Source organism: Pseudorasbora parva, chromosome 11 (assembly GCF_024679245.1).
Source record: "Pseudorasbora parva isolate DD20220531a chromosome 11, ASM2467924v1, whole genome shotgun sequence".
Lineage (NCBI taxonomy): Eukaryota > Metazoa > Chordata > Actinopteri > Cypriniformes > Gobionidae > Pseudorasbora > Pseudorasbora parva.
The window spans coordinates 21,400,696-21,420,082 of NC_090182.1; the positions used below are offsets into that span (position 1 = coordinate 21,400,696).

The 19,387-nt window shown below is 36.4% G+C and overlaps 1 protein-coding gene across 1 annotated transcript in view; it reads left to right on the plus strand.

Annotated features, from left to right (window-relative positions):
- glra4a (glycine receptor, alpha 4a) overlaps nucleotides 1–19,387 on the plus strand; it is a 73,143-nt gene that overhangs the window by 38,966 nt on the left and 14,790 nt on the right. The window contains exons 2-7 of the mRNA XM_067457390.1: nucleotides 7,913–8,046; nucleotides 9,362–9,429; nucleotides 10,008–10,231; nucleotides 13,363–13,445; nucleotides 16,163–16,300; nucleotides 17,542–17,756. Coding sequence (XP_067313491.1) covers nucleotides 7,913–8,046; nucleotides 9,362–9,429; nucleotides 10,008–10,231; nucleotides 13,363–13,445; nucleotides 16,163–16,300; nucleotides 17,542–17,756 — 862 coding nt within the window. The remainder of the gene's footprint in view (nucleotides 1–7,912; nucleotides 8,047–9,361; nucleotides 9,430–10,007; nucleotides 10,232–13,362; nucleotides 13,446–16,162; nucleotides 16,301–17,541; nucleotides 17,757–19,387) is intronic.

Consider the following 19,387-nt stretch of genomic DNA (forward strand, 5'->3'; position numbering starts at 1 on the left):
TGAGAGATTGTTCTCTCAAAAATAAAACTTATGCCACCATTTACCATTTTCACTCCAAACTCTTTTCTTCTGTGGAACACAAAATAATCTTATGTAAACAAAACTGTAACAAAAACTGTTTGTTCTTCATACGATGAAACAATTAAGTTAAATTTCCACAGAACAAAGAAAAAAAAAAAGAGAGACAGAGAAAAGAATAATATCCACAGTGCTATATAGACAGCCCTACGGACCGACCCATAATGTTTTCGTGTTCATGTGTTCAATTAAATATAAAACTAGGGTTGATTTTGCTAAAGTTTTAAAGCTAAGAAATGTACATATTCCAGCTTGTTTTGAGCTCTATAGGGCTGTCAGTGATAAAAAAAAAATGATGATCAGTTAATCTTTTAATGAATATCAGTGGACTGTGATAATAAGTATTAAAGTGATAGTTCACTCAAACAATTCTATCATTTAAATCTGCATGAATTTCTTCTGTGGAAAATTAAAGAATATATTCTGAAATGTGAATATTTAAATAATAATATTCTCTGGTCTCAACAGGTCCTGACAAAGTCTGTATTTTTAGCATTTATCTTAAAGTGAATATAATCTGTACATCTTTAATTGTGGTTTCAGAGCCCATGAGGGAAACTTGCTCTTGCCAAGGGTCACATGCGGCCATGTACTTACTGTGAAGAACAGAAGGACTCAAATCATGTGTATCAGCAGAGTCAGATTCTTATGAAGCTTCTCATTCCAGCATGTTGCCTCAAGGTCTGTCTGATAATATTGCAGCTGACTGAGCTGAAATCTATCCAGATTTACTTTCCTTTAGAAGACTTGGCAGACTGAAGCACTATAACGTGCAGAGGCTAAATCTTTCCTGTCACAATTAACCACTAGAAATATGAGAGCTGATACACACATTTGAAGTTTACCAAAGATGAGAATTAGGGTGCTTTCACACTTGGTTTGATTGCCTGGACCAAACCCGGGTTCGAACTGCTCCCCTCTTCCCCGGCCCCCACTGGACTGTGTTCGTTTTATATGATTTGGGTCCGAACCTGGGTGCGTTTGCGTCAAAGCAGCAGCTGTTTACCCCGTTGCTTGGTAACGACGGCAAGGTAGAAAGTGGCAAAATAAATAGCGTTGCTCGCCTCACTTTTATATTTTTGTTTTTGAACCAAGGGTTTTGTTACCAAAGCTTCAGTACGTAATGGCACTTGCGTCTATCGGCCGCGAATGTATGGCATATGCTCAAAAGAAGCTCAAAAGAAGCTCTTCGCTTAAAGTATGTCAGTCACGCTTGTCAGGAAAATTAGTGAAACTGTACCGGAATTCACATGAACCGATCCCCAGAATTTTTAAGTGGACTCAGGTACGATTTGCGGGTGCACACCTGATTTCGGAAGACGCCTTTCGCATCAATCAAATGAATCGAATTCTAACGTCAATCGAACCTGGGTGCGCACCAAAAGTCCTAGTGTGAAAGCACCCTAAAACCTTAATTTAGTAGACAAATTGCATAAATGTTGCATAAAGAACATGTAGAAATAAATATATTTGAAATTGAATTGATGTAGCTGAGTATTGTTAATTGCAAATCCAAATTATATTTACAATCTGAATTACTTTTTGATGTTATAAGCTAAACCATTACTTCAGCAAACAAAAAACTGGAGCACATGAAATTCCAACAAAACACCATTATAAATGACGGTGTCTAAGAATATTTCATCACAACGATTAATCTCAAGTTTATGATAAAACAAGAGAACATTTCTGAGCTAGTGTTGACTGAGGAGCAAGTGTTAAATATTCTTGTCATTCCTCAGACAGGGACTCAGGGATCAGACAGTGGAATCAGGCCCTGAAAGGTCAGGCTCATTAAAAGTCCCTTTCTTGCATCTCAATGATTCAAGAAAAAGCCCAAGCTTTCATTAAACAGGCCACTGGTACCTCTGTAAAGCTGCCTGCAGATCCATTACCAGCAACCCTTTTGACCAGGTCAACAGATCCTGCTCCTGTCAGATGAGAGGCAAACACTTCACATTCATTTTCAGCTGAGCCTTCTTTTCTTTGCTTTTTTTGGTCAGGCTGATGGAGAAATTGTCATGGAGTTTCTAGCTCCTCATTTCGATCTTTGTTTATCAGCTGCCCTCATGGGAATCCTCTAAGCGACTCCGTTTCACTATATCCCATCATTCCCACACCTCAGGAACACTCCACTCACACTTTGATGAGTAGCTCTCATGTTCGCACAGTTACGTGACTGGATTGCGGCGATGGTACAGTTCTGTCTTATGGGAACCGATCTGAGATACTGTGAAGTGAGCAGTGGGTAAAGGCGGTTATTTAAATTCATGACGGCTGATGCAGGGGTCAGCCATCTCTCTCGAGGCTTACAGTAAAAAAATAAAAATGTTGTGGTCATTACCGAACTGAAGCCAACAGCCTGGCATGAAACAAGCTTAGATCTGCCTTCGTTAACATCCCCTCAGTTATTTCCCAGCTCTCTGAAAGTTCAGAGAGGGGAATTTTATTCTAATCTTTAATTGTACCCCCTTCAAAACTTTTCTGCGTTGTCGTTGAAAAATTATGATACATTATGCTGATGTATTCACCATCTGAAACCGTTTTTGATGACTAAGAACTCATGGGGAACCAGATTCATCCAGTCATGAATCTTTCCACACAACCGTGACAAAAACAAAAATAAATATTGTTACAGACGGTAACTATGTAAGATTCAACACACAGGCTCTCTGCATCTCTATAATCAGAGCAGTAAAACCTCCAGACAATTATACTTTCAGAGGGCTGCAGGTCAATCATGGAAGTTAATTAATGAATTTTTAATTGAACACGGTTGACGGACTGCTTTTGTGAGAGATGGCAGGTAATCACATGTGACTTGCTAACTTAATCTGACAGATTTATTACACCGCTCACATCCACTTTTTCTGTTTTATTATTCTCTCGAAGCTTGTCATCTTAGGCTGTATGTTCATTCCTGCCACAAATTTCGAGAAACAATTGCTAACTTGGGAAATTGTATTAAAGGGAATCTGAGTTTCATGTGTCAATATTTCAAATCATTATAGTAATATAATTATAACAAAATAATTTAAACAAGTTAAAACACAGATTTGATAAAATAATCCAAATAATGTTGAGAGTGTGGGGTTAGCTGGGCCACTTTTTACTTGAGTTCCTCTAGGTATGAAAAAACATGATATTTGTAAAAGTTCAAAAGAAGGCAAAACTAATCCTCCTAACTATATTTCATGATTTCTTATGCATACCATAGGTCCATATAATTTAAACTTGCCACACATTATACGACATGGCAAGGGGCAAGCTGAATGCTTGCAAATATAAATAAATATAAATAAAATAATATCAGTATTAACATGGTAATGCATGCATTTAATTCAAAATGCATAAATGTAACAGTTCAATTTAATGCAGATAAATTACTGAGCCACATGCATTTGCATAATTAACGCAATTCCTGTCACACAATTAAATGATCTTAGAAGTCGGGAGTTTATGTCACTGAGCATCTACAATGGCACCTGTAACCCTTGTAGGCGGAAATTTCTATTCTAACTGTTTAACCTGATTTCGCTTCTCTGTTTGCGATCAGATCATTTTAAGTCACAAACATTTTCAGTCCAATGATCCAGTAAGTGAATTAATTCAAGCAATCAGTCCAAAACAATGCTAAGGTAAAGAAAAACAGGCTGATTACACCAAACGTGATCTTACAATAATACACATGCATTTTTATGTAAAGTGTAGTTCTTACAATTTTGACGTATTGACAGCATTAAAAACTTAAATTATTTACATATGAACAACTGTATCTACATAAAAAAAATTGCACGTATTACAATTTGTGAATATTAAAATCATGGAATTAATGTTTTGACTCAATGCATTTAATTGTCAAATCAATTACATGTTTTCAGTCACATTTATAAGTCACAATAATGCAGTTTACCCATCCACTTAAAGGTGCACTATGTAACATTTCCGTACACTAGAGGGCACCTATTCAAAACAAAGGCATAGTTTGATGCAGAGTTTGAGCACAGCATCTTTGGACATGTGGTTTTCATGTCACAGCCAGTGGAAAGAATCGGGATAGGACTCGAGCAGAAATCATGTTGATAGATGCATTTATTAACGTTACTGTAGTATAAGGCAGAGCAGAACCGAGTGGTGTGGAGCTGAGCAAGGCCGCTGGAGCAATTGTTAATGAGATGAACAACACACGCCTCGCGAGCACCGGGACTTTTGTTATGACTGGACACAGTCGCCAGGCGCCGGCGCTATTTCCACTTTTCCGGTCACGAGTAGGAGGTAATGCAGCTCTGTTTATCATATTAGATAGATTTGAGTGTGTTGGAAATGATGTTATGACATTCGTTCTGCGGCTGCTGTGACATTTGTTGCACACTGCTAAGAGTAAAGTGCTTCTGCCAAATAAAACCGAAAACTGATGACAGGCGACTCCCTCAGATGTTATATTTTGCTAATTTTTTTAGATTTGAGGTGGGGTTAAGGGATCTTACATTTATCTATAAAATGGTAAAGGGGAAATTATACAGATATCTTTGTAAATATTCGTAAATATTTAATGTGTTGTAGCTGTAAAAACATAATAATGCTACATTTAAATGTTGCTAAAGTATGTTTTGTGTATTTGAAAGTTACACATCCACAAAATAAAAATATAAATGCTTTGTTTAAAAAAACATTAATGATGCACAATCCCATTCCAAAGTTTAAAACCGTGCATATTATTGAGTCATAACCCAGCCAGCAAAAAGTGTAACAGGAGTTTTCAAAAAACGTTTTCAACAGGACCAATGAAATAGTAAGTTTTGCATTTGAATGCAAGAGATACAATCACACTTATTTGAGCCACGGGTACAGCTTATTCCACATTACCTGGGAGATAAACAGTTTAGACATAGGCGGAGGGTTAACCAACTCCAGGGTAAGGTTATAAAGAGATGTGCTTCTTCTTTAAAATAGACTTAAATAGAATGTCATAGAATAGTTTAAGGTTATGTGTTGCATAGCAACAAACCTACACATCCCAGCACAAATGCTCCTGATGAATAATTTATTAAAGCGACTATGTCCACAAACCACTGGACAATAATTTGAACAGAGCATACTGTATGTGTGATTTGGCAGCCAATTTGAATAATAAATAACTATTGCCTTAACTAATGCAGCAAAACAAATCTATTATTAAAATTCTGAATAGATAAGAATGAGCCTTATATATTCATTAAAAAGCTGTTATTCATCTAAATTTATTGCGATCTTGCAAAGTTCTGACTCCACAACTAATTTATTATTTAGCCTACATAATGTCTACATTTTGTTTGTTAAAATTAAGTTATAGCGAGGATTTGCAAGAGTGCAAAACTTAGAACTGGACAAAGAACTCTGACGTTTTGAGCAGTGAGTGGATTCTAACTTAAACACCTCTGATTGGCCACTGCGTTCAAGAAATCAACAAATATGTTTGTGATTGGCTACATTACTCAATACTGCAAAAACATGTTGTAAATAGAAACAATTGGTGCTCTCAAGAGCATAAACACCAAATCTCTTCTGCCAGTATGCTATTATTATGGAAAAAAACTGATCTAGACCAGCAGTTTGGGCAGCTTTTCCCTCTAAAAGCATTTATAAGCAACTGTCAGTGGTTTGAGTGAGAAAATTCTATGCCAGCCTCACATCCATGGCCAGGGGGCGGCTAAGCCTTGCCCAGCCTTACACACACTCTCCATCCATGAGTTTGGAAAACATACTTCCTTTAATAATTCATAGCAAATACTTGGAACAAATAATGTTTATGGTTTTATACATTGTCAATTTCCCAACATGCACGATAATATTTTTAGACCTCTGTATGTTTGTTTTGACACAATTCCTTCCACCTACCATATATTTTACTCTGACATGCAAAAGCTTTTAGTATATAAAAAAGTATTATTACTTTTCTCATGCCATCTCTCATTGACAAATATATATGCTATATAAAGTATATCTACATGTATCCACTCTTTTTTTCCCTATTTTCTTTCAAGGATGGATATAGATTCTACCACTTACATAATTAAAACATTTCATTATGCCATTACAGATGGAGAATATGTACAATAAAATGTGCATCAATACCCCAACGCCCACCACAGCTTCACAATGGATATTGTAAACATGTAGACTTATCACTTGCCTGAAATGATAAGTTGGTGCATTTCAAATGCGACTGCGTAATCTCTTTGAAATATTTGAATACCAGACAACCAAAACAACAGAAACCATGGATTACACCCAGTACAAACACAAGCAATGGTCCTTTGCCATGGCTTCTTGCCATTGCTGTTCTTTGTGTGCCTGAGCCACATTTTATATAAACCATTTTACTGGGGATTAGAATGTAATCGGACTGTCCATAATACACTGTGGCGTTAAGAAGAACATTGATTGGTTAGATGAGTTGGAGAACTGGGAGAAAAGGATAGAAAGTAAAACATATGGACTCTCTTCTAGTGAAATAAAGAATGAGAAAAGGAAAAAACAATCTTTAAATAGTTCAATGAAATGAAGCTGCCCAAGTTCAGAAAGACTTAGATATGAACTTGGTAACATTGTGCATATCAGCCATAAGGCCATGGGGTTTATAAACACAATTTGATGCTGATGGTACTTGGATGCAAACGTGAGTCAGACACTCAAGGCTGAGAAACAAACTTTATCACTGCCTTCCCTCTCCTGCGACTCTTTAAAAATGCATGCTTTGCTCTAGCACAGTCTCATCATAAAATCTTCTGCAAAAAAAGTAGCAATGTGAGCGAAAAGCCAGATTTTCTAAGGCAGTTGGACCACAATAAAAAATGTGTGGGTGATTCATTTAGCAGCTTTTCTTTCCTTTTTCGGATAAACAAGAGCTGAGCTGGATGATGAGGAAGCCCTGAAGCCTCTGAGGCAAATTTAAACCCATATTGGACTTTTTCTTGCTCCAAGAGAGATTAGTATCTTCCAAGGCTTTGGAGAATAACACAGCCTCTGGTTACACTTTTTTTTTTTTCTTTCTTTTTTTAACTACGCAATTCAAGTACAGCAATTCATATGGGAGATTCCACTAAAATTCACTCTACATTTTCTGTGGAAAAAACACTGAGAAAAACTCACTGATCAGAAAATTTGGTGTTGGGAGGAGACAGAGAGTCTGATTGCCTTATGTTGCTCAGGGGCTGGGAACTGGGGTCATGACTGATCTGCTTAAAACTGAATCAAAAGCCCAGGGAGAAAAACATTTCTTCTGAAGCGAAAGATCCAGAAAGAGAAAGATCCAGTCAAATTCAGGGCTCAGGCCTCTGGGATCCACTTGCTCCAGCCTGGCAGGTCTGTCAGGCACAGACTGAGTCCCGCTGGAACTGGAATCAAAGTCATCTCCCCTAACTGTGACATTCACAGCATTTCGATTGAGCCATCAGTCTGTCAGACACAATGCCTCCCCCTGCCTAGGGATTTAGGAGGTTCGCTTTTTCTTTGCCATGATCAATGTGTCATGCTTCTGTAAAAACACAGCATGAAGAAAGTATGTTTAATGCATTATGCCTCTGTATTCCCTGCGGAAAAGACCAGTATTGCGGGTCATAAATATGCGTTTCGGATGCTGCTTTGCTACTTCCACGAGCTAAACTAGCATGAAAATGCATGCTGGTCTTTTCAGCAAGTCTATTTGAACAGCTCTTTTTAAAAGTCCCGTTAAGTGATTCATGATGCTTTTCTCTGTCATTATCACTGATTTTATCTAGCGTCCTTTATATCACCTTTCTCTTTGTGGCTTCTTTATTCAACCCTTCCTCTTTGCTGTCTCTATCTCTGGCAGACTGGGCTCCTGTAAAGAGGAGATAAAGTCCTCCAGCAGGCCAGGCCCGAAGCCTATGTCCCCATCGGACTTTCTGGACAAGCTGATGGGAAGAACCTCCGGCTATGATGCTCGCATCAGACCCAACTTCAAAGGTGTGACAGAACGTAAACAAACAAGTTTTTGTAAGGATATATGCAACAAACTAGTGTCAAACTGGTAGCAGCAAGACACTAGTGGCTCATGTGAACTTCAATGAGGTGACAGTAAATAGAACCCAGCGACCTGACTGTGTTATTACAACAAATACACTAAAGACTGGGAATGCTCTTTGAAAAGTGTTCTGTTCTCATAACAATTAATAATTAATAATTAATTAATTTTTATAATTAATTTATAATACTTTAATAGTATGTTACATTTATATAGTGCTTTTCTAGGCACTCAAAGCGCTTTACATATGGGGGGGGGGGGTCTCCTCAAGGGGGTCTCCACAGCCATATTGTACCAGAACACACACCAGCTGATTGGTGGAGAGGAGACAGAGTAATGAAGCCAATCACAATATTGGAATGATTAGGAGGCCATGATGGACAGAGGCCAATGGGCAAATTTGGCTAGGATGCTGGGGTTATACCCCTACTCTTTATCGAAGGACATCTGGGTTTCAATGACCATGGAGAGTCAGGTCCTCGGTTTGATGTCTCATCCAAAAGACGGTGCTCTTTGGACAGTATAGTGTCCCCATTACTATACTTGGGTGTTAGGACCTACACAGACCATAGGGCGAGCACACCCTGTTGGCCTCACTAACACCTCTACCAGCAGCTACCTAGTTTTCTCAGCTGGTCTCCCATCCAGGTACTGACCAGGCTCAACCCTGCTTAGCTTTAGTGGGAAACCAGTCTTTGGCTATAGGATGATATGGCTGCTGGTAAATTAGTAAGAGTTAATTGATGAATGGTGACTAAGGGCATACATTATTTTCTGTTTTTGTTATGTGGTTGTTTCATTTATTTTATTTAACCTTTTTTATTTCAGTTAGTTAAAGAGGCAACATTTCTTATTTATTTTCTGATATTGTATATTTAAGTTAAGTGAAAATATGTAATTTTAAGTTTCAATCTTACCTCACACAAACCTATTATATATTTTCCTATAACCTAGTAACCTAGTCCATATTTTCAGAAGATTTTATTTGAAGTGCACAAATTACATGGACCATGCCTTTTATGTTGCTTTTATTGTGTTATTTTGCTTGGTAAACATATCCTTTCAGTATATCATTAAATTGAGAATGTTATTTTTTTTTTTTTTTTTTGGGGGGGGGTTATAGTGAGAACTATTTCTTGGTGAATTATACATTTCATTTCCACTAGTCCCACTATCTATTTTTTATTTACTCTCTAAACATTGAGAAAAGTATGTGTAAGTCTAAATAAAATAAACGTTTCTCCCCTATTTCAACAGGACCACCAGTAAATGTCACCTGTAATATTTTCATCAACAGCTTTGGATCCATTACTGAGACAACTATGGTATGTAACAACACTGGTTAATTTTAGTATAAAACCAAAGGTTCAGGATTAAGTGTGTCTTGTCTAAAATTCAAAGTGGAATTCATTCTCTTTCTCTTCATTCTTTTGGGCAGCATGCTCTGTTATATTTCTATTATATTACTGCTGGGTGAGTTTTAGTTGCTTGCCTGACTTCTTGAGGAGCAAATCACTTAGAAGTTTAGAGTCCAGTGGGTCAGCTGATGTGTTGATAATGAACTGTCCACCAATGCAATTAAAATTAAAGGGTGAAACACTCATCCTCTAAAGCCTATGCTAAGAGCTAAGTGTCTCTGTCAGCAAAGTGTTCCGGTTGACCAACACAGATCGTCATTGTTAGCGGTCTTTTAGTCAGTTAACCTAAGGTTAGGTCACTGGAAATTGAGGACTTACAACAGAAATTAATGTCAAGGGAGAACAAGTTATTTACCTGCAAGTCAAGAGCATATTTGATTTAGTCTGTGTTAGGTTTTCAATTAAAAAAAAAAAAAACATAAAATCTAAAGTCCAAAAAATGAACTAGATTTCAGGACCCAACACATTTATTCTTTTTCCTACAGGATTACAGGCTTAACGTCTTTTTACGCCAGCAGTGGAATGACCCTCGACTGGCCTACAGTGAATATCCTGATGCATCTCTAGACCTGGACCCTTCTATGTTGGACTCCATATGGAAACCCGACTTGTTCTTTGCTAATGAGAAAGGTGCAAACTTCCATGAAGTCACAACGGACAACAAGCTGCTGAGGATATTTCAGAATGGGAATGTGCTTTATAGCATTAGGTAAGCAAAGAAGCCTAAATAGATTTCAGAGAACAAAAGTTAATTAACAACAATTAGTGACGAAGGGCAAGAGATTTTGCATTAAAAGTTCTCTGCAAAATATATTGGTCGATTTTCACAAAAATGTGTTAATTAAGCCCGTGTCTGGGTCCCAATGCTCCAAATAACAATGAAACATTTAAATTTATCTTTATTTGTATGATTTCTGAGAGGTGTACTTTTCTAAATCTTTCAAGGAATTTAATAATTCAAGGAAAAAAAAATCTCTCTCTCAGAACAATTCGAATTATAATAATCTTCATTTTATTTTAGAATTCATGATGTCATGAGTCTGAACCAATGAAATGTGATTAAGTCCAAGCTGATGTAAGCAAACCCAGTGTGTTGCTAACCAGTAGGAATGATGCCTTCATTGATTAATGAAAACATTAAAGGTCCTGTTCTTCGCGATTCCATCTTTCAAACTTTAGTTAGTGTGTAATGTTGCTGTTGGAGCATAAATAAAACCTGTAAAATTATAAAGCTCAAAGTTCAATGCCAAGCGAGATATTTTATTTAACGAAAGTTCCCTTTCAAAGCCTACAGCGAACGGCCGGTTTGGACTACAGCAGGAAGTGCAGGGATGTAATGACGTCACTAGAACCGTTTGTTGACTAACCCTCCACCCACTAGAACACGCAAAAAAGGGGGCGTGGTCTTGTTGCTCTCTCACGTGGAGAAGAGCGCACATTGAGCGCTTGCATCTCCCCGTTATGGTAAGAGGCGGGACCTTTCCGGGCAAAGTGCGCTAAGCTGCTGTCCAATCACAACACTGGAAGCGCTGGCCCAATCAGAACTCGTTACATGTTTCTGAAGGAGGGACTTCATAGAACAAGGAAATCATCAGGCCGTTTTTAGGACAGAGAAAACAGCGCTGTACAGATAAGTAAATTGTGTGAAAAATACTGTTTTTTTTTTCAAACGAAACATGAACTCATGTTATATTGCACACTCATAACATAATCAAAGCTTCGAAAACACGCGAAGAACGGGACCTTAAAATGTGCTGTTTTAGCTGTGTTGATCACTATTAATCTAGCCGCACATCCATGCACTGTTAACATGAGATGGGCAATTTGTTATTGACATTGGTAGCCCTTAACCAGTGACACACTTCTCAAACTGACAAACAATGTTACATTTTCTTTATATAAATATTTTCAAGTTAAACATATATATTTCCTTATAGACAGATCCTTGGTGTGTGCAAAAAAAAATAAAAAAAATAATATATTATATATATATATATATATATATATATATATATATATATATATATATATATATATATATATATATATATATATATATATATATCATATATCATATATGATATATATATATATATATATATATATATATATATAGGTGATTTTGTTCTTGAACCTTCAGAAAACTTACTCACTAGATTTTTCTCTAATTTAATTAGCGGACTCAATTGAGTTAAAACAGTCTGCTCTGTATTTTCTACTGCACAAGAGGTGTGATCAACGAGCATAATTCAAATGACTCCTTCAAATAGTCCTTCAACCAATCAGACCACAAGAGGCATGATCAACGGGCATCGATCCATCCTTCTCTGTCATTGTGTTAAACCCGCTAATAGGTGGATAAGCTAGTCTGTGATTGGTTTCCGCAAAAGTGTGACAGAAGCAGGATAAATGAATGTACAGGTTTCTAGCCTGAGCTGCAGGGCAAAATCAAATAGCTGGCAGATCAGTCTAGGGATCATGTGTCGAAGAGCCTAAAAAGATCTCCACATCAGAGTGTGTGAGTGAAAATATTTTTGCACAAAAGAAATTGGTTCCTTGTCTTTCTTTGAAGCATTGCATTACAGCAATAATTACATTGTTTCCTCTATCTAAACATTCTAAATGTGGCGACTGAGCTTCATGACTGAAACTGTAATGTATCAGCCACATGATAAACAAGTGTAAAGAAAAGTTGGTTTGCTGTAACTAAGAAGACATGTGATAAAAAAACTGAGCAATTTAAACCTCATTTAGGGATACACTTCTAATCACAAATCAAAGGGAAAAGTGTACTGCCATAAAGCAGAACTCATGCAGAGGGTAAAAACTGTTGTTGTTTATTATTATTATTATAATTCTGCCTCTACAAGAATTGCTAATGCATAAATAAAAATGAAAATTCTAGAAATGTGTGTGTGTGTGTGTGTGTGTGTGTGTGTGTGTGTGTGTGTGTGTGTGTGTGTGTGTGTGTGTGTGTGTGTGTGTGTGTGTGTGTGTGTGTGTGTGTGTGTGTGTGTGGTTTGCGGTTATATTCATCGATCGGGCAGGCCAAGTAATGTTAATAAAAAAATAACATTATAATCAGTCGTGGGTGAATGAGAGATGAATCATTGGGTTTGTTTAATAAAGACATTTTGCAAGCCCTGTAGGCATCTGGGCGATTCATTCAAGTTGCCATTTCTCCACTGATCACAGGGAAGCTGAAGCTCATTAAATATGCAAATATTATCAAATCCTAACCGTGGGTGTTTACGTCTAAGTTTTCAGTGCGGCGCACCCATTAAAACCGAGCATTTGTTGAGAGAGCTTCAAAACCAGGGCAGAAAATAGTCTATTACTTATTCATTATAATGTTTTTGAATGTAAAAACCATGCGAATGTCATAAGTTGACCTCAGACAACAGTATAACAATTTTTAAAAAGCCAGTTCATGACCCCTTTAATTCACAAATCTCTACTTTTCTCATCAACTAGCCACAAAGCAATTTAATGGCATGGCATATTATGCATACGGACCAATTTTATGATAGTAATATAGTTCACTTTCATGTCATTTGAAGCTTGAAAGCTTTATCTTCAATCACTTTAGTTCTATTAAAAAGGATGGTCAGATATAGTTAAAAAAAGCGACATGAAGGCCCAGAGATGAAAAAAATGATTACTTTTTTTCCATTTTCAACTATCCTTTCTGCCTCTGCTTCTCCTCCTCAGTGTTCCTTGCAAACTATTTTTTGTTCTTTCTCTATCCTCCATTTAACACCTTTTTCTGTCCTTTGTGGTTTCACTCTTTCAACTGACTATTCCCCACTTTCTGCTTTCCTGTTTTGCGCTCTGTCTCAGGCTAACACTCATCCTGTCTTGTCCCATGGACTTGAAGAATTTCCCAATGGACATTCAGACCTGTACCATGCAGCTAGAAAGCTGTGAGTACTCTATTCTTCTCTTCATCTCTCCCTCCCCCATTTCTCTTCGCCTTCCCCTCTTCACACATTGCTTAAATTCTTCTGACACTGTTTAAATGTATGTGTGATAGCAATCGCCATAAAGGTGAAACAGTAAACGCATAACTCTACATGTATTTAAAAGCCTGTTGTGTATGATGAACATATGTGACTGCCGTTCAATAGTTTGGGATAGGTCATGTTTTTTTTAAAGTGCTCACCAAGGCTGCATTTATTTGATCAAAACAATATTGAAAACAGCAGTGTTAAGAAATATTAATACAATTTCAAATAACTTTTTATATTTTATATATTTCCTGTGATGGTAAAGCTGAATTTTCAGCATCATTACTCCAGTCTTCAGTGTCACATTAACATTCAAGAAATAATTCTAATATGCTGATTTGGAGCTGAAGAAACATTTATCATTATTATCATCACCGTTGAAAACAGTTGCACTGCTTTATATTTTACTAAGTACTGACCCTAAACTTTCAAATGGTAGAGCATATCATTAACTGTTGCCACTAATACCCTGTTAAGACAGCAATGAAAATTCAGTTTTTGTCTGTTTGTACTTTGTGAGCCAGATAACCCTGAGCATTATGGGATTAAAAAGTGTAGAAAAGGAAGAACTCAAAATCGTTTTCTATGTCTCGCTGCACAAAAAAAAAAAAAATGGCAAGAAGCGTTAAAGAAACAGCATCCTAATTTTAAAATTGTACGTAGTGTCCTTCCTTATTACCTTGATAAAAAGAAATAGACTAGTCACCACCCCAGTGCCCTCAGTACAGATAACATCCTAACTCCTAGAACCAATTTAAAGGATATCAATAATGAAACTTTCATTTTGTGTCCCCTTTATTATGTGACCCACCTCCGCTGCCCATGAGGCTTTTAATTCCACCTCCCTAAGACAAAAGAACTATGGTGATTTCTAACCACAAAAAAAGCCAAATGAGATATCAGTGCATTGCAGAAATACACTGCAGATGCCACTTTGCTTAGCATCTGGATTTTCCTTTTGGATTATTTGATGTGAATCCCAATTTATGTGTGGTGACCAAAGACAGCACCTCTACATTCAGTGACTCATAATGTTTAAAAGATTTAGGGGACGCACAGACAGTGTGTTTTACTGTCCTTTCTCGTCCTCTGTATGTCTACAGTATTTATTCAATGAGTGGAAAAGGCCTCCTCCGTAGCAGCAGTTAAAATTGCCCTCTTCTAAGGAGTACTGTCAGGCAGAGTGAGAGACACACAGGAAGACGGGCAGGTTTACTGTCTAACAAAGCCGTTATGAAGGGCATAATAATTTCTGATTAGACAAGAGCACCTTTTTTAGGGATTTGAAAGGGCCCACTGAACACTGTTTTGACAAGTGTTGGGATGTACCTGAGAGGTGGGATCACCTTTTCTGGAAAGGACACATCCAGGTAGAGAAATCTGATGCTTGAGCGTTAAAACAAAGGTGTAAGCAGAACACCAAAGGCGGAAAGTAAGTTTGAGGCACGTGGAATGCAAAATTGCTGCATAGGGCAGATATTTTTCAAGTGGAAAAACATGATGACAAAGGCAACAAAAAAAGGAAAATTGGGAAAGTAGACAAATCTAAGATTGCTGTAAACACAGGCTGTGTGACCATTTAGCATTAATGCTTTAAAAATGAATGTTTTAGGTATTATACACAACAATTAACAGGTGCTTTTGTGTATTATAACTGATATATAAATCACATATGCTTATATGACCCAGAGTGACAGCGAAATGGATATAAAAAGTCTTTGATTGAAATAAAAGTACACCACTGTTCAAAACTTTGGCATCAGCACAATTTTTTTTAAAGAAATTAATAGTTTTATTAAGCAAGAATGCATTAAATTGATCAAAGTTGACAGCAGACATTTATAAAAAATATATGAATAAATGCAGTCTTTGTTTCCAGAAAGAATATTAAACAGTACAACTATTTTTAATATTGATAATTTAAAATATATATTGAGCACAAAATAAACATTAAAATGATTTCTGAAGGATTTTGACACACTAAAGAATATATCGCATATAATGTCGTTTTGATCCTTCCTCATCTTGGAAAAAACATTCATATTTCTTGTACTAGTTTGAATACAATGTTTGAAACCACACCAAACTTTTCAAAGACACCATGACATTCAAGGACTTAAGTCTTCATTCTTTTTTCATGGGTTTGTTGTTTTGAAGACGGAAGGGGACGGGGAGGTTTGTGAATAATAGATGTCTTTGTAAATCCCTTAGGGTCTCTGATAGACATCAATATTATTCAGATTTGTCAAGTATTCTACACTGTTATTGCATGCCTGATGCATTTTTAATAGGCCCCTAATCTCACTGTGTACTACAGAGGGAGAGACCTGTTGGGGGGTGGGGGGTGTGAAGAATTTGAAGCATGAAACATGAATAAAGAAAAAATTTATAAGAAAGGAAGATTTCCAATTTGCTCAAATACTTCATGTTGGTTGGAGTATAAGCATCTTCACCACTCAAAGGTCTGTACCAGACATTCAATCTATCTGTCTACCACTTTGTTTTGTTGACTGTCAGGTGACCTTTTTGGCAGCGTACAAAGTATGGGATGAGAGTGGAAGCCTGACAGGTGCAATTCACACTTTTATGCACAGATATGGTTTTTTCCTATTTCATTCTCTCCCTTTTCACAGTTGGCTACACCATGAACGATCTGATCTTCGAATGGCTTTCTGATAGCCCAGTGCAAGTGGCAGATGATTTGACTCTTCCCCAGTTTTTACTAAAGGAGGAGAAAGATCTCGGCTACTGCACTAAGCATTACAACACAGGTACACGTTCCACTACAACCTTCAATCATATAAAATAACATCTTTATAAAAAAAATTATCATACACACTGCTGCATAGAGAACGGTTTTCAAGGTCCTCTAATAAATTTTTAAATGTAACACCGTATCAGCCGTTGATATTTATCGGCCAATTTTTATCAATTTACAAGCTTCGCCTATAGCATGAAAAAGGATATAACAAAATTATGGTTTATTAATTAACTGCGTGGAGACACTGAGCTGTGTCTGCATAATTCAAGATTATAATGTAACATTCCTGCTGTGCTTCTGTCTGCGTTTTAATGTTAATCAAACAACAAAAGACCTAGCAAAAAAAATCAAAAGGATTAATTTCCACAATGCAGAAAAATAAACACAGAGAGAATCAGTCAAAGTTTTGATGAATAAATAAAATGTAGGTCAGTACACTTAAATCAAATCACAATTATATACTAGTGTATGTGAATATTAAGCCACAAAAGACTTTAAATATGAATAATTCATTTGTCTGTGTCCCTGTGTGAATGAATAGCGCAGACGCGCGGTTTCATTTACCTCACACACACACTGAAACTCGCTGTGTTTCTGCCTCTGTCGCCTCAATATATGAGGATATGAATGCATCTCCACTCACTTCATGAGCATTTTACCATTTCATTCGACAAAATCTATGTTCATCATTCATATCATAAACACATACACAGGAACTCCAAGGTCTTCACGGCAACTCGTTAAAATAGAAAATTAGTTTAACAAAGTATTTGTGAAAGAAACAATGTTGTAGAGTAGAATTTAGCTATGTCTCAATGTAATAATAATATATGTATTTAATTTATACAGTGAAGAATACACAGTGTTATTTAACATTATACCTATTTAAAAAGCACCATTTATTTCATATATATTTATGTTGGCCTGCTAAATGTTAAATGGATCCATCTATGTTCATTAGAAATTATTTGATAATGGGTTTTTTTTACTTTGCTGATTTAAAACATGATCAAAAACTATTTTAATGACAACATGTCAAATAAGAGGACAAGTGACAAATATTGGTATCGGAATCGGCCAATAATTGTTTGTTAAAATCGGTATCGGCCCCAAAAAATTGTATCAGTTAATCTCTAGTTTATGTTTCGCCTATATTATATGACAACAATAATTAACCAGATTGTAAACAACAATGCATTAAAATGTGCTATACATAATTACTTACCTATGAAACTCTTCATGTTCTCCTAGGTAAATTCACCTGTATTGAGGTGAAGTTTCACTTAGAGAGACAGATGGGCTACTATCTCATTCAGATGTACATCCCCAGCCTGCTGATTGTCATTCTGTCTTGGGTATCCTTCTGGATCAACATGGATGCTGCCCCTGCTCGGGTAGGCTTGGGTATCACCACTGTGCTGACCATGACTACCCAGAGCTCCGGCTCACGAGCTTCTCTACCAAAGGTAACATAACCAAGCTGACTAAGTTCTGTGACAAAAGAGAAACATTTAAGAAATCAGTGCACTCACTGGATAATGAGTGAAATAATGAGACAATCAATGAAAATGAAGAATAAAAACAAACAAGAGCACAGAGAAAGAGGTGAGAATAAGCTTAAAATGCCTATTTTAATGATTAAAAAGTTGAATTAGCAGAAAAATTAATTATTTTTTTTTGTTTTTTAAACAGGATTTCTCTCAACAATTCCAGTTTCTTTACGGTTCTATAAACTGTTTATTTTAATACTTTTAAATACATGTCTGGGAAAAAATGTAATTCTTACTGTATTTATTGTCCTCAGTAATCTGTTGCCAAATTATAATTTCACATTTGTGATACATGTGCGATATTGAAGAAAAATGTGATATCTTGTTAAATAATGCGATATTCGATGTGTGATACGATATTGCAATTAGTGTGTAAAATCTATTTAAATTATATATATTTTTAAAAATATTTAAAAACTGAGAATAAAATCTTTTGAGTTTCACATTCTTTCTGTGAAAAGAAAGCATCGCTACAACTTCTGAAAGTGACCAGCAGTGTTGTGTCACAAATTGTTCACGTTTCGGTGTGTCAGCGCGAGACTGCAAATTATTGTTTTTCACAAATTATTGCGTTTAATAACTCTTTTTAACGTCAAGCAAGTTACATAAGTAACAGTAATGTGCCCAGTCTATTCTCTGCCCAATGTGTGACCTAAAACGTACACTTTTCACAATGTTGATGTAGCCTATTAAAATCATTCAGATATTGCGAGCCATTGCGATATGCATATTGTGATATGTACATTTGCGATATTTCGATAATTTCGATATATTGCACAGCCCTATTGTGAACTAAGTTGATCATCGAGAAAATGGGTGGTAATGGTTCTATGATCTTAGGCTTACAATACTTTTGGGAATGCAACCCTATTCACACAAGATTTGTGTTGTCTGGGGAACTGGGAAATCTGATTTATTGACAGGTTTTTTTCCATATGAATTTGTTTTACGCACCTTTTTGTATACTATATAAAAATACACAAACAAAAATGAAAACAATACAGTAATATGTGTTAAAAAAAACAGTCAGCTTAAGGTAGTAAGTATAATGTGACTAAATGTTAAATATATCCAATAGCATAGTAGAGTGTGGGGGTAAATCAAGCACTATTTGCTGTGACGTCACAAACGTGCTACATTGTGGTCTATGGATCTGCCTGAAGTGAGTCGATTAGCTCCCTCGGTCAAAATCGATAGGGTCGAGGAGGGCCTGTTAAAATAAAATTCCCTTGCCCACTTGATGAAGTTCAGTGAATTTCAAAATAGTGACAGGTATTTCCCCAAGGGAAGTGGGAAGTTTGCAAGTGTTTGTCTAAAATTGGAGTTAAACACAGCCCCAGATCAGGGTTTGTGAACAAATCATTGGTGTTGTAAAGTGAATCAGGTAAATCAGGTGAATATAGACAGTGACTGGTAGCAGATATGATTTGGGGGACTTTTCAACTTTATACTGATCAAATAAGCCCAATACCATGCATCAACGTTACTTATTAATAGATAAATCGCTTTTCTGAACCCAAACTGTCACTTACATGATTACCGTAGGC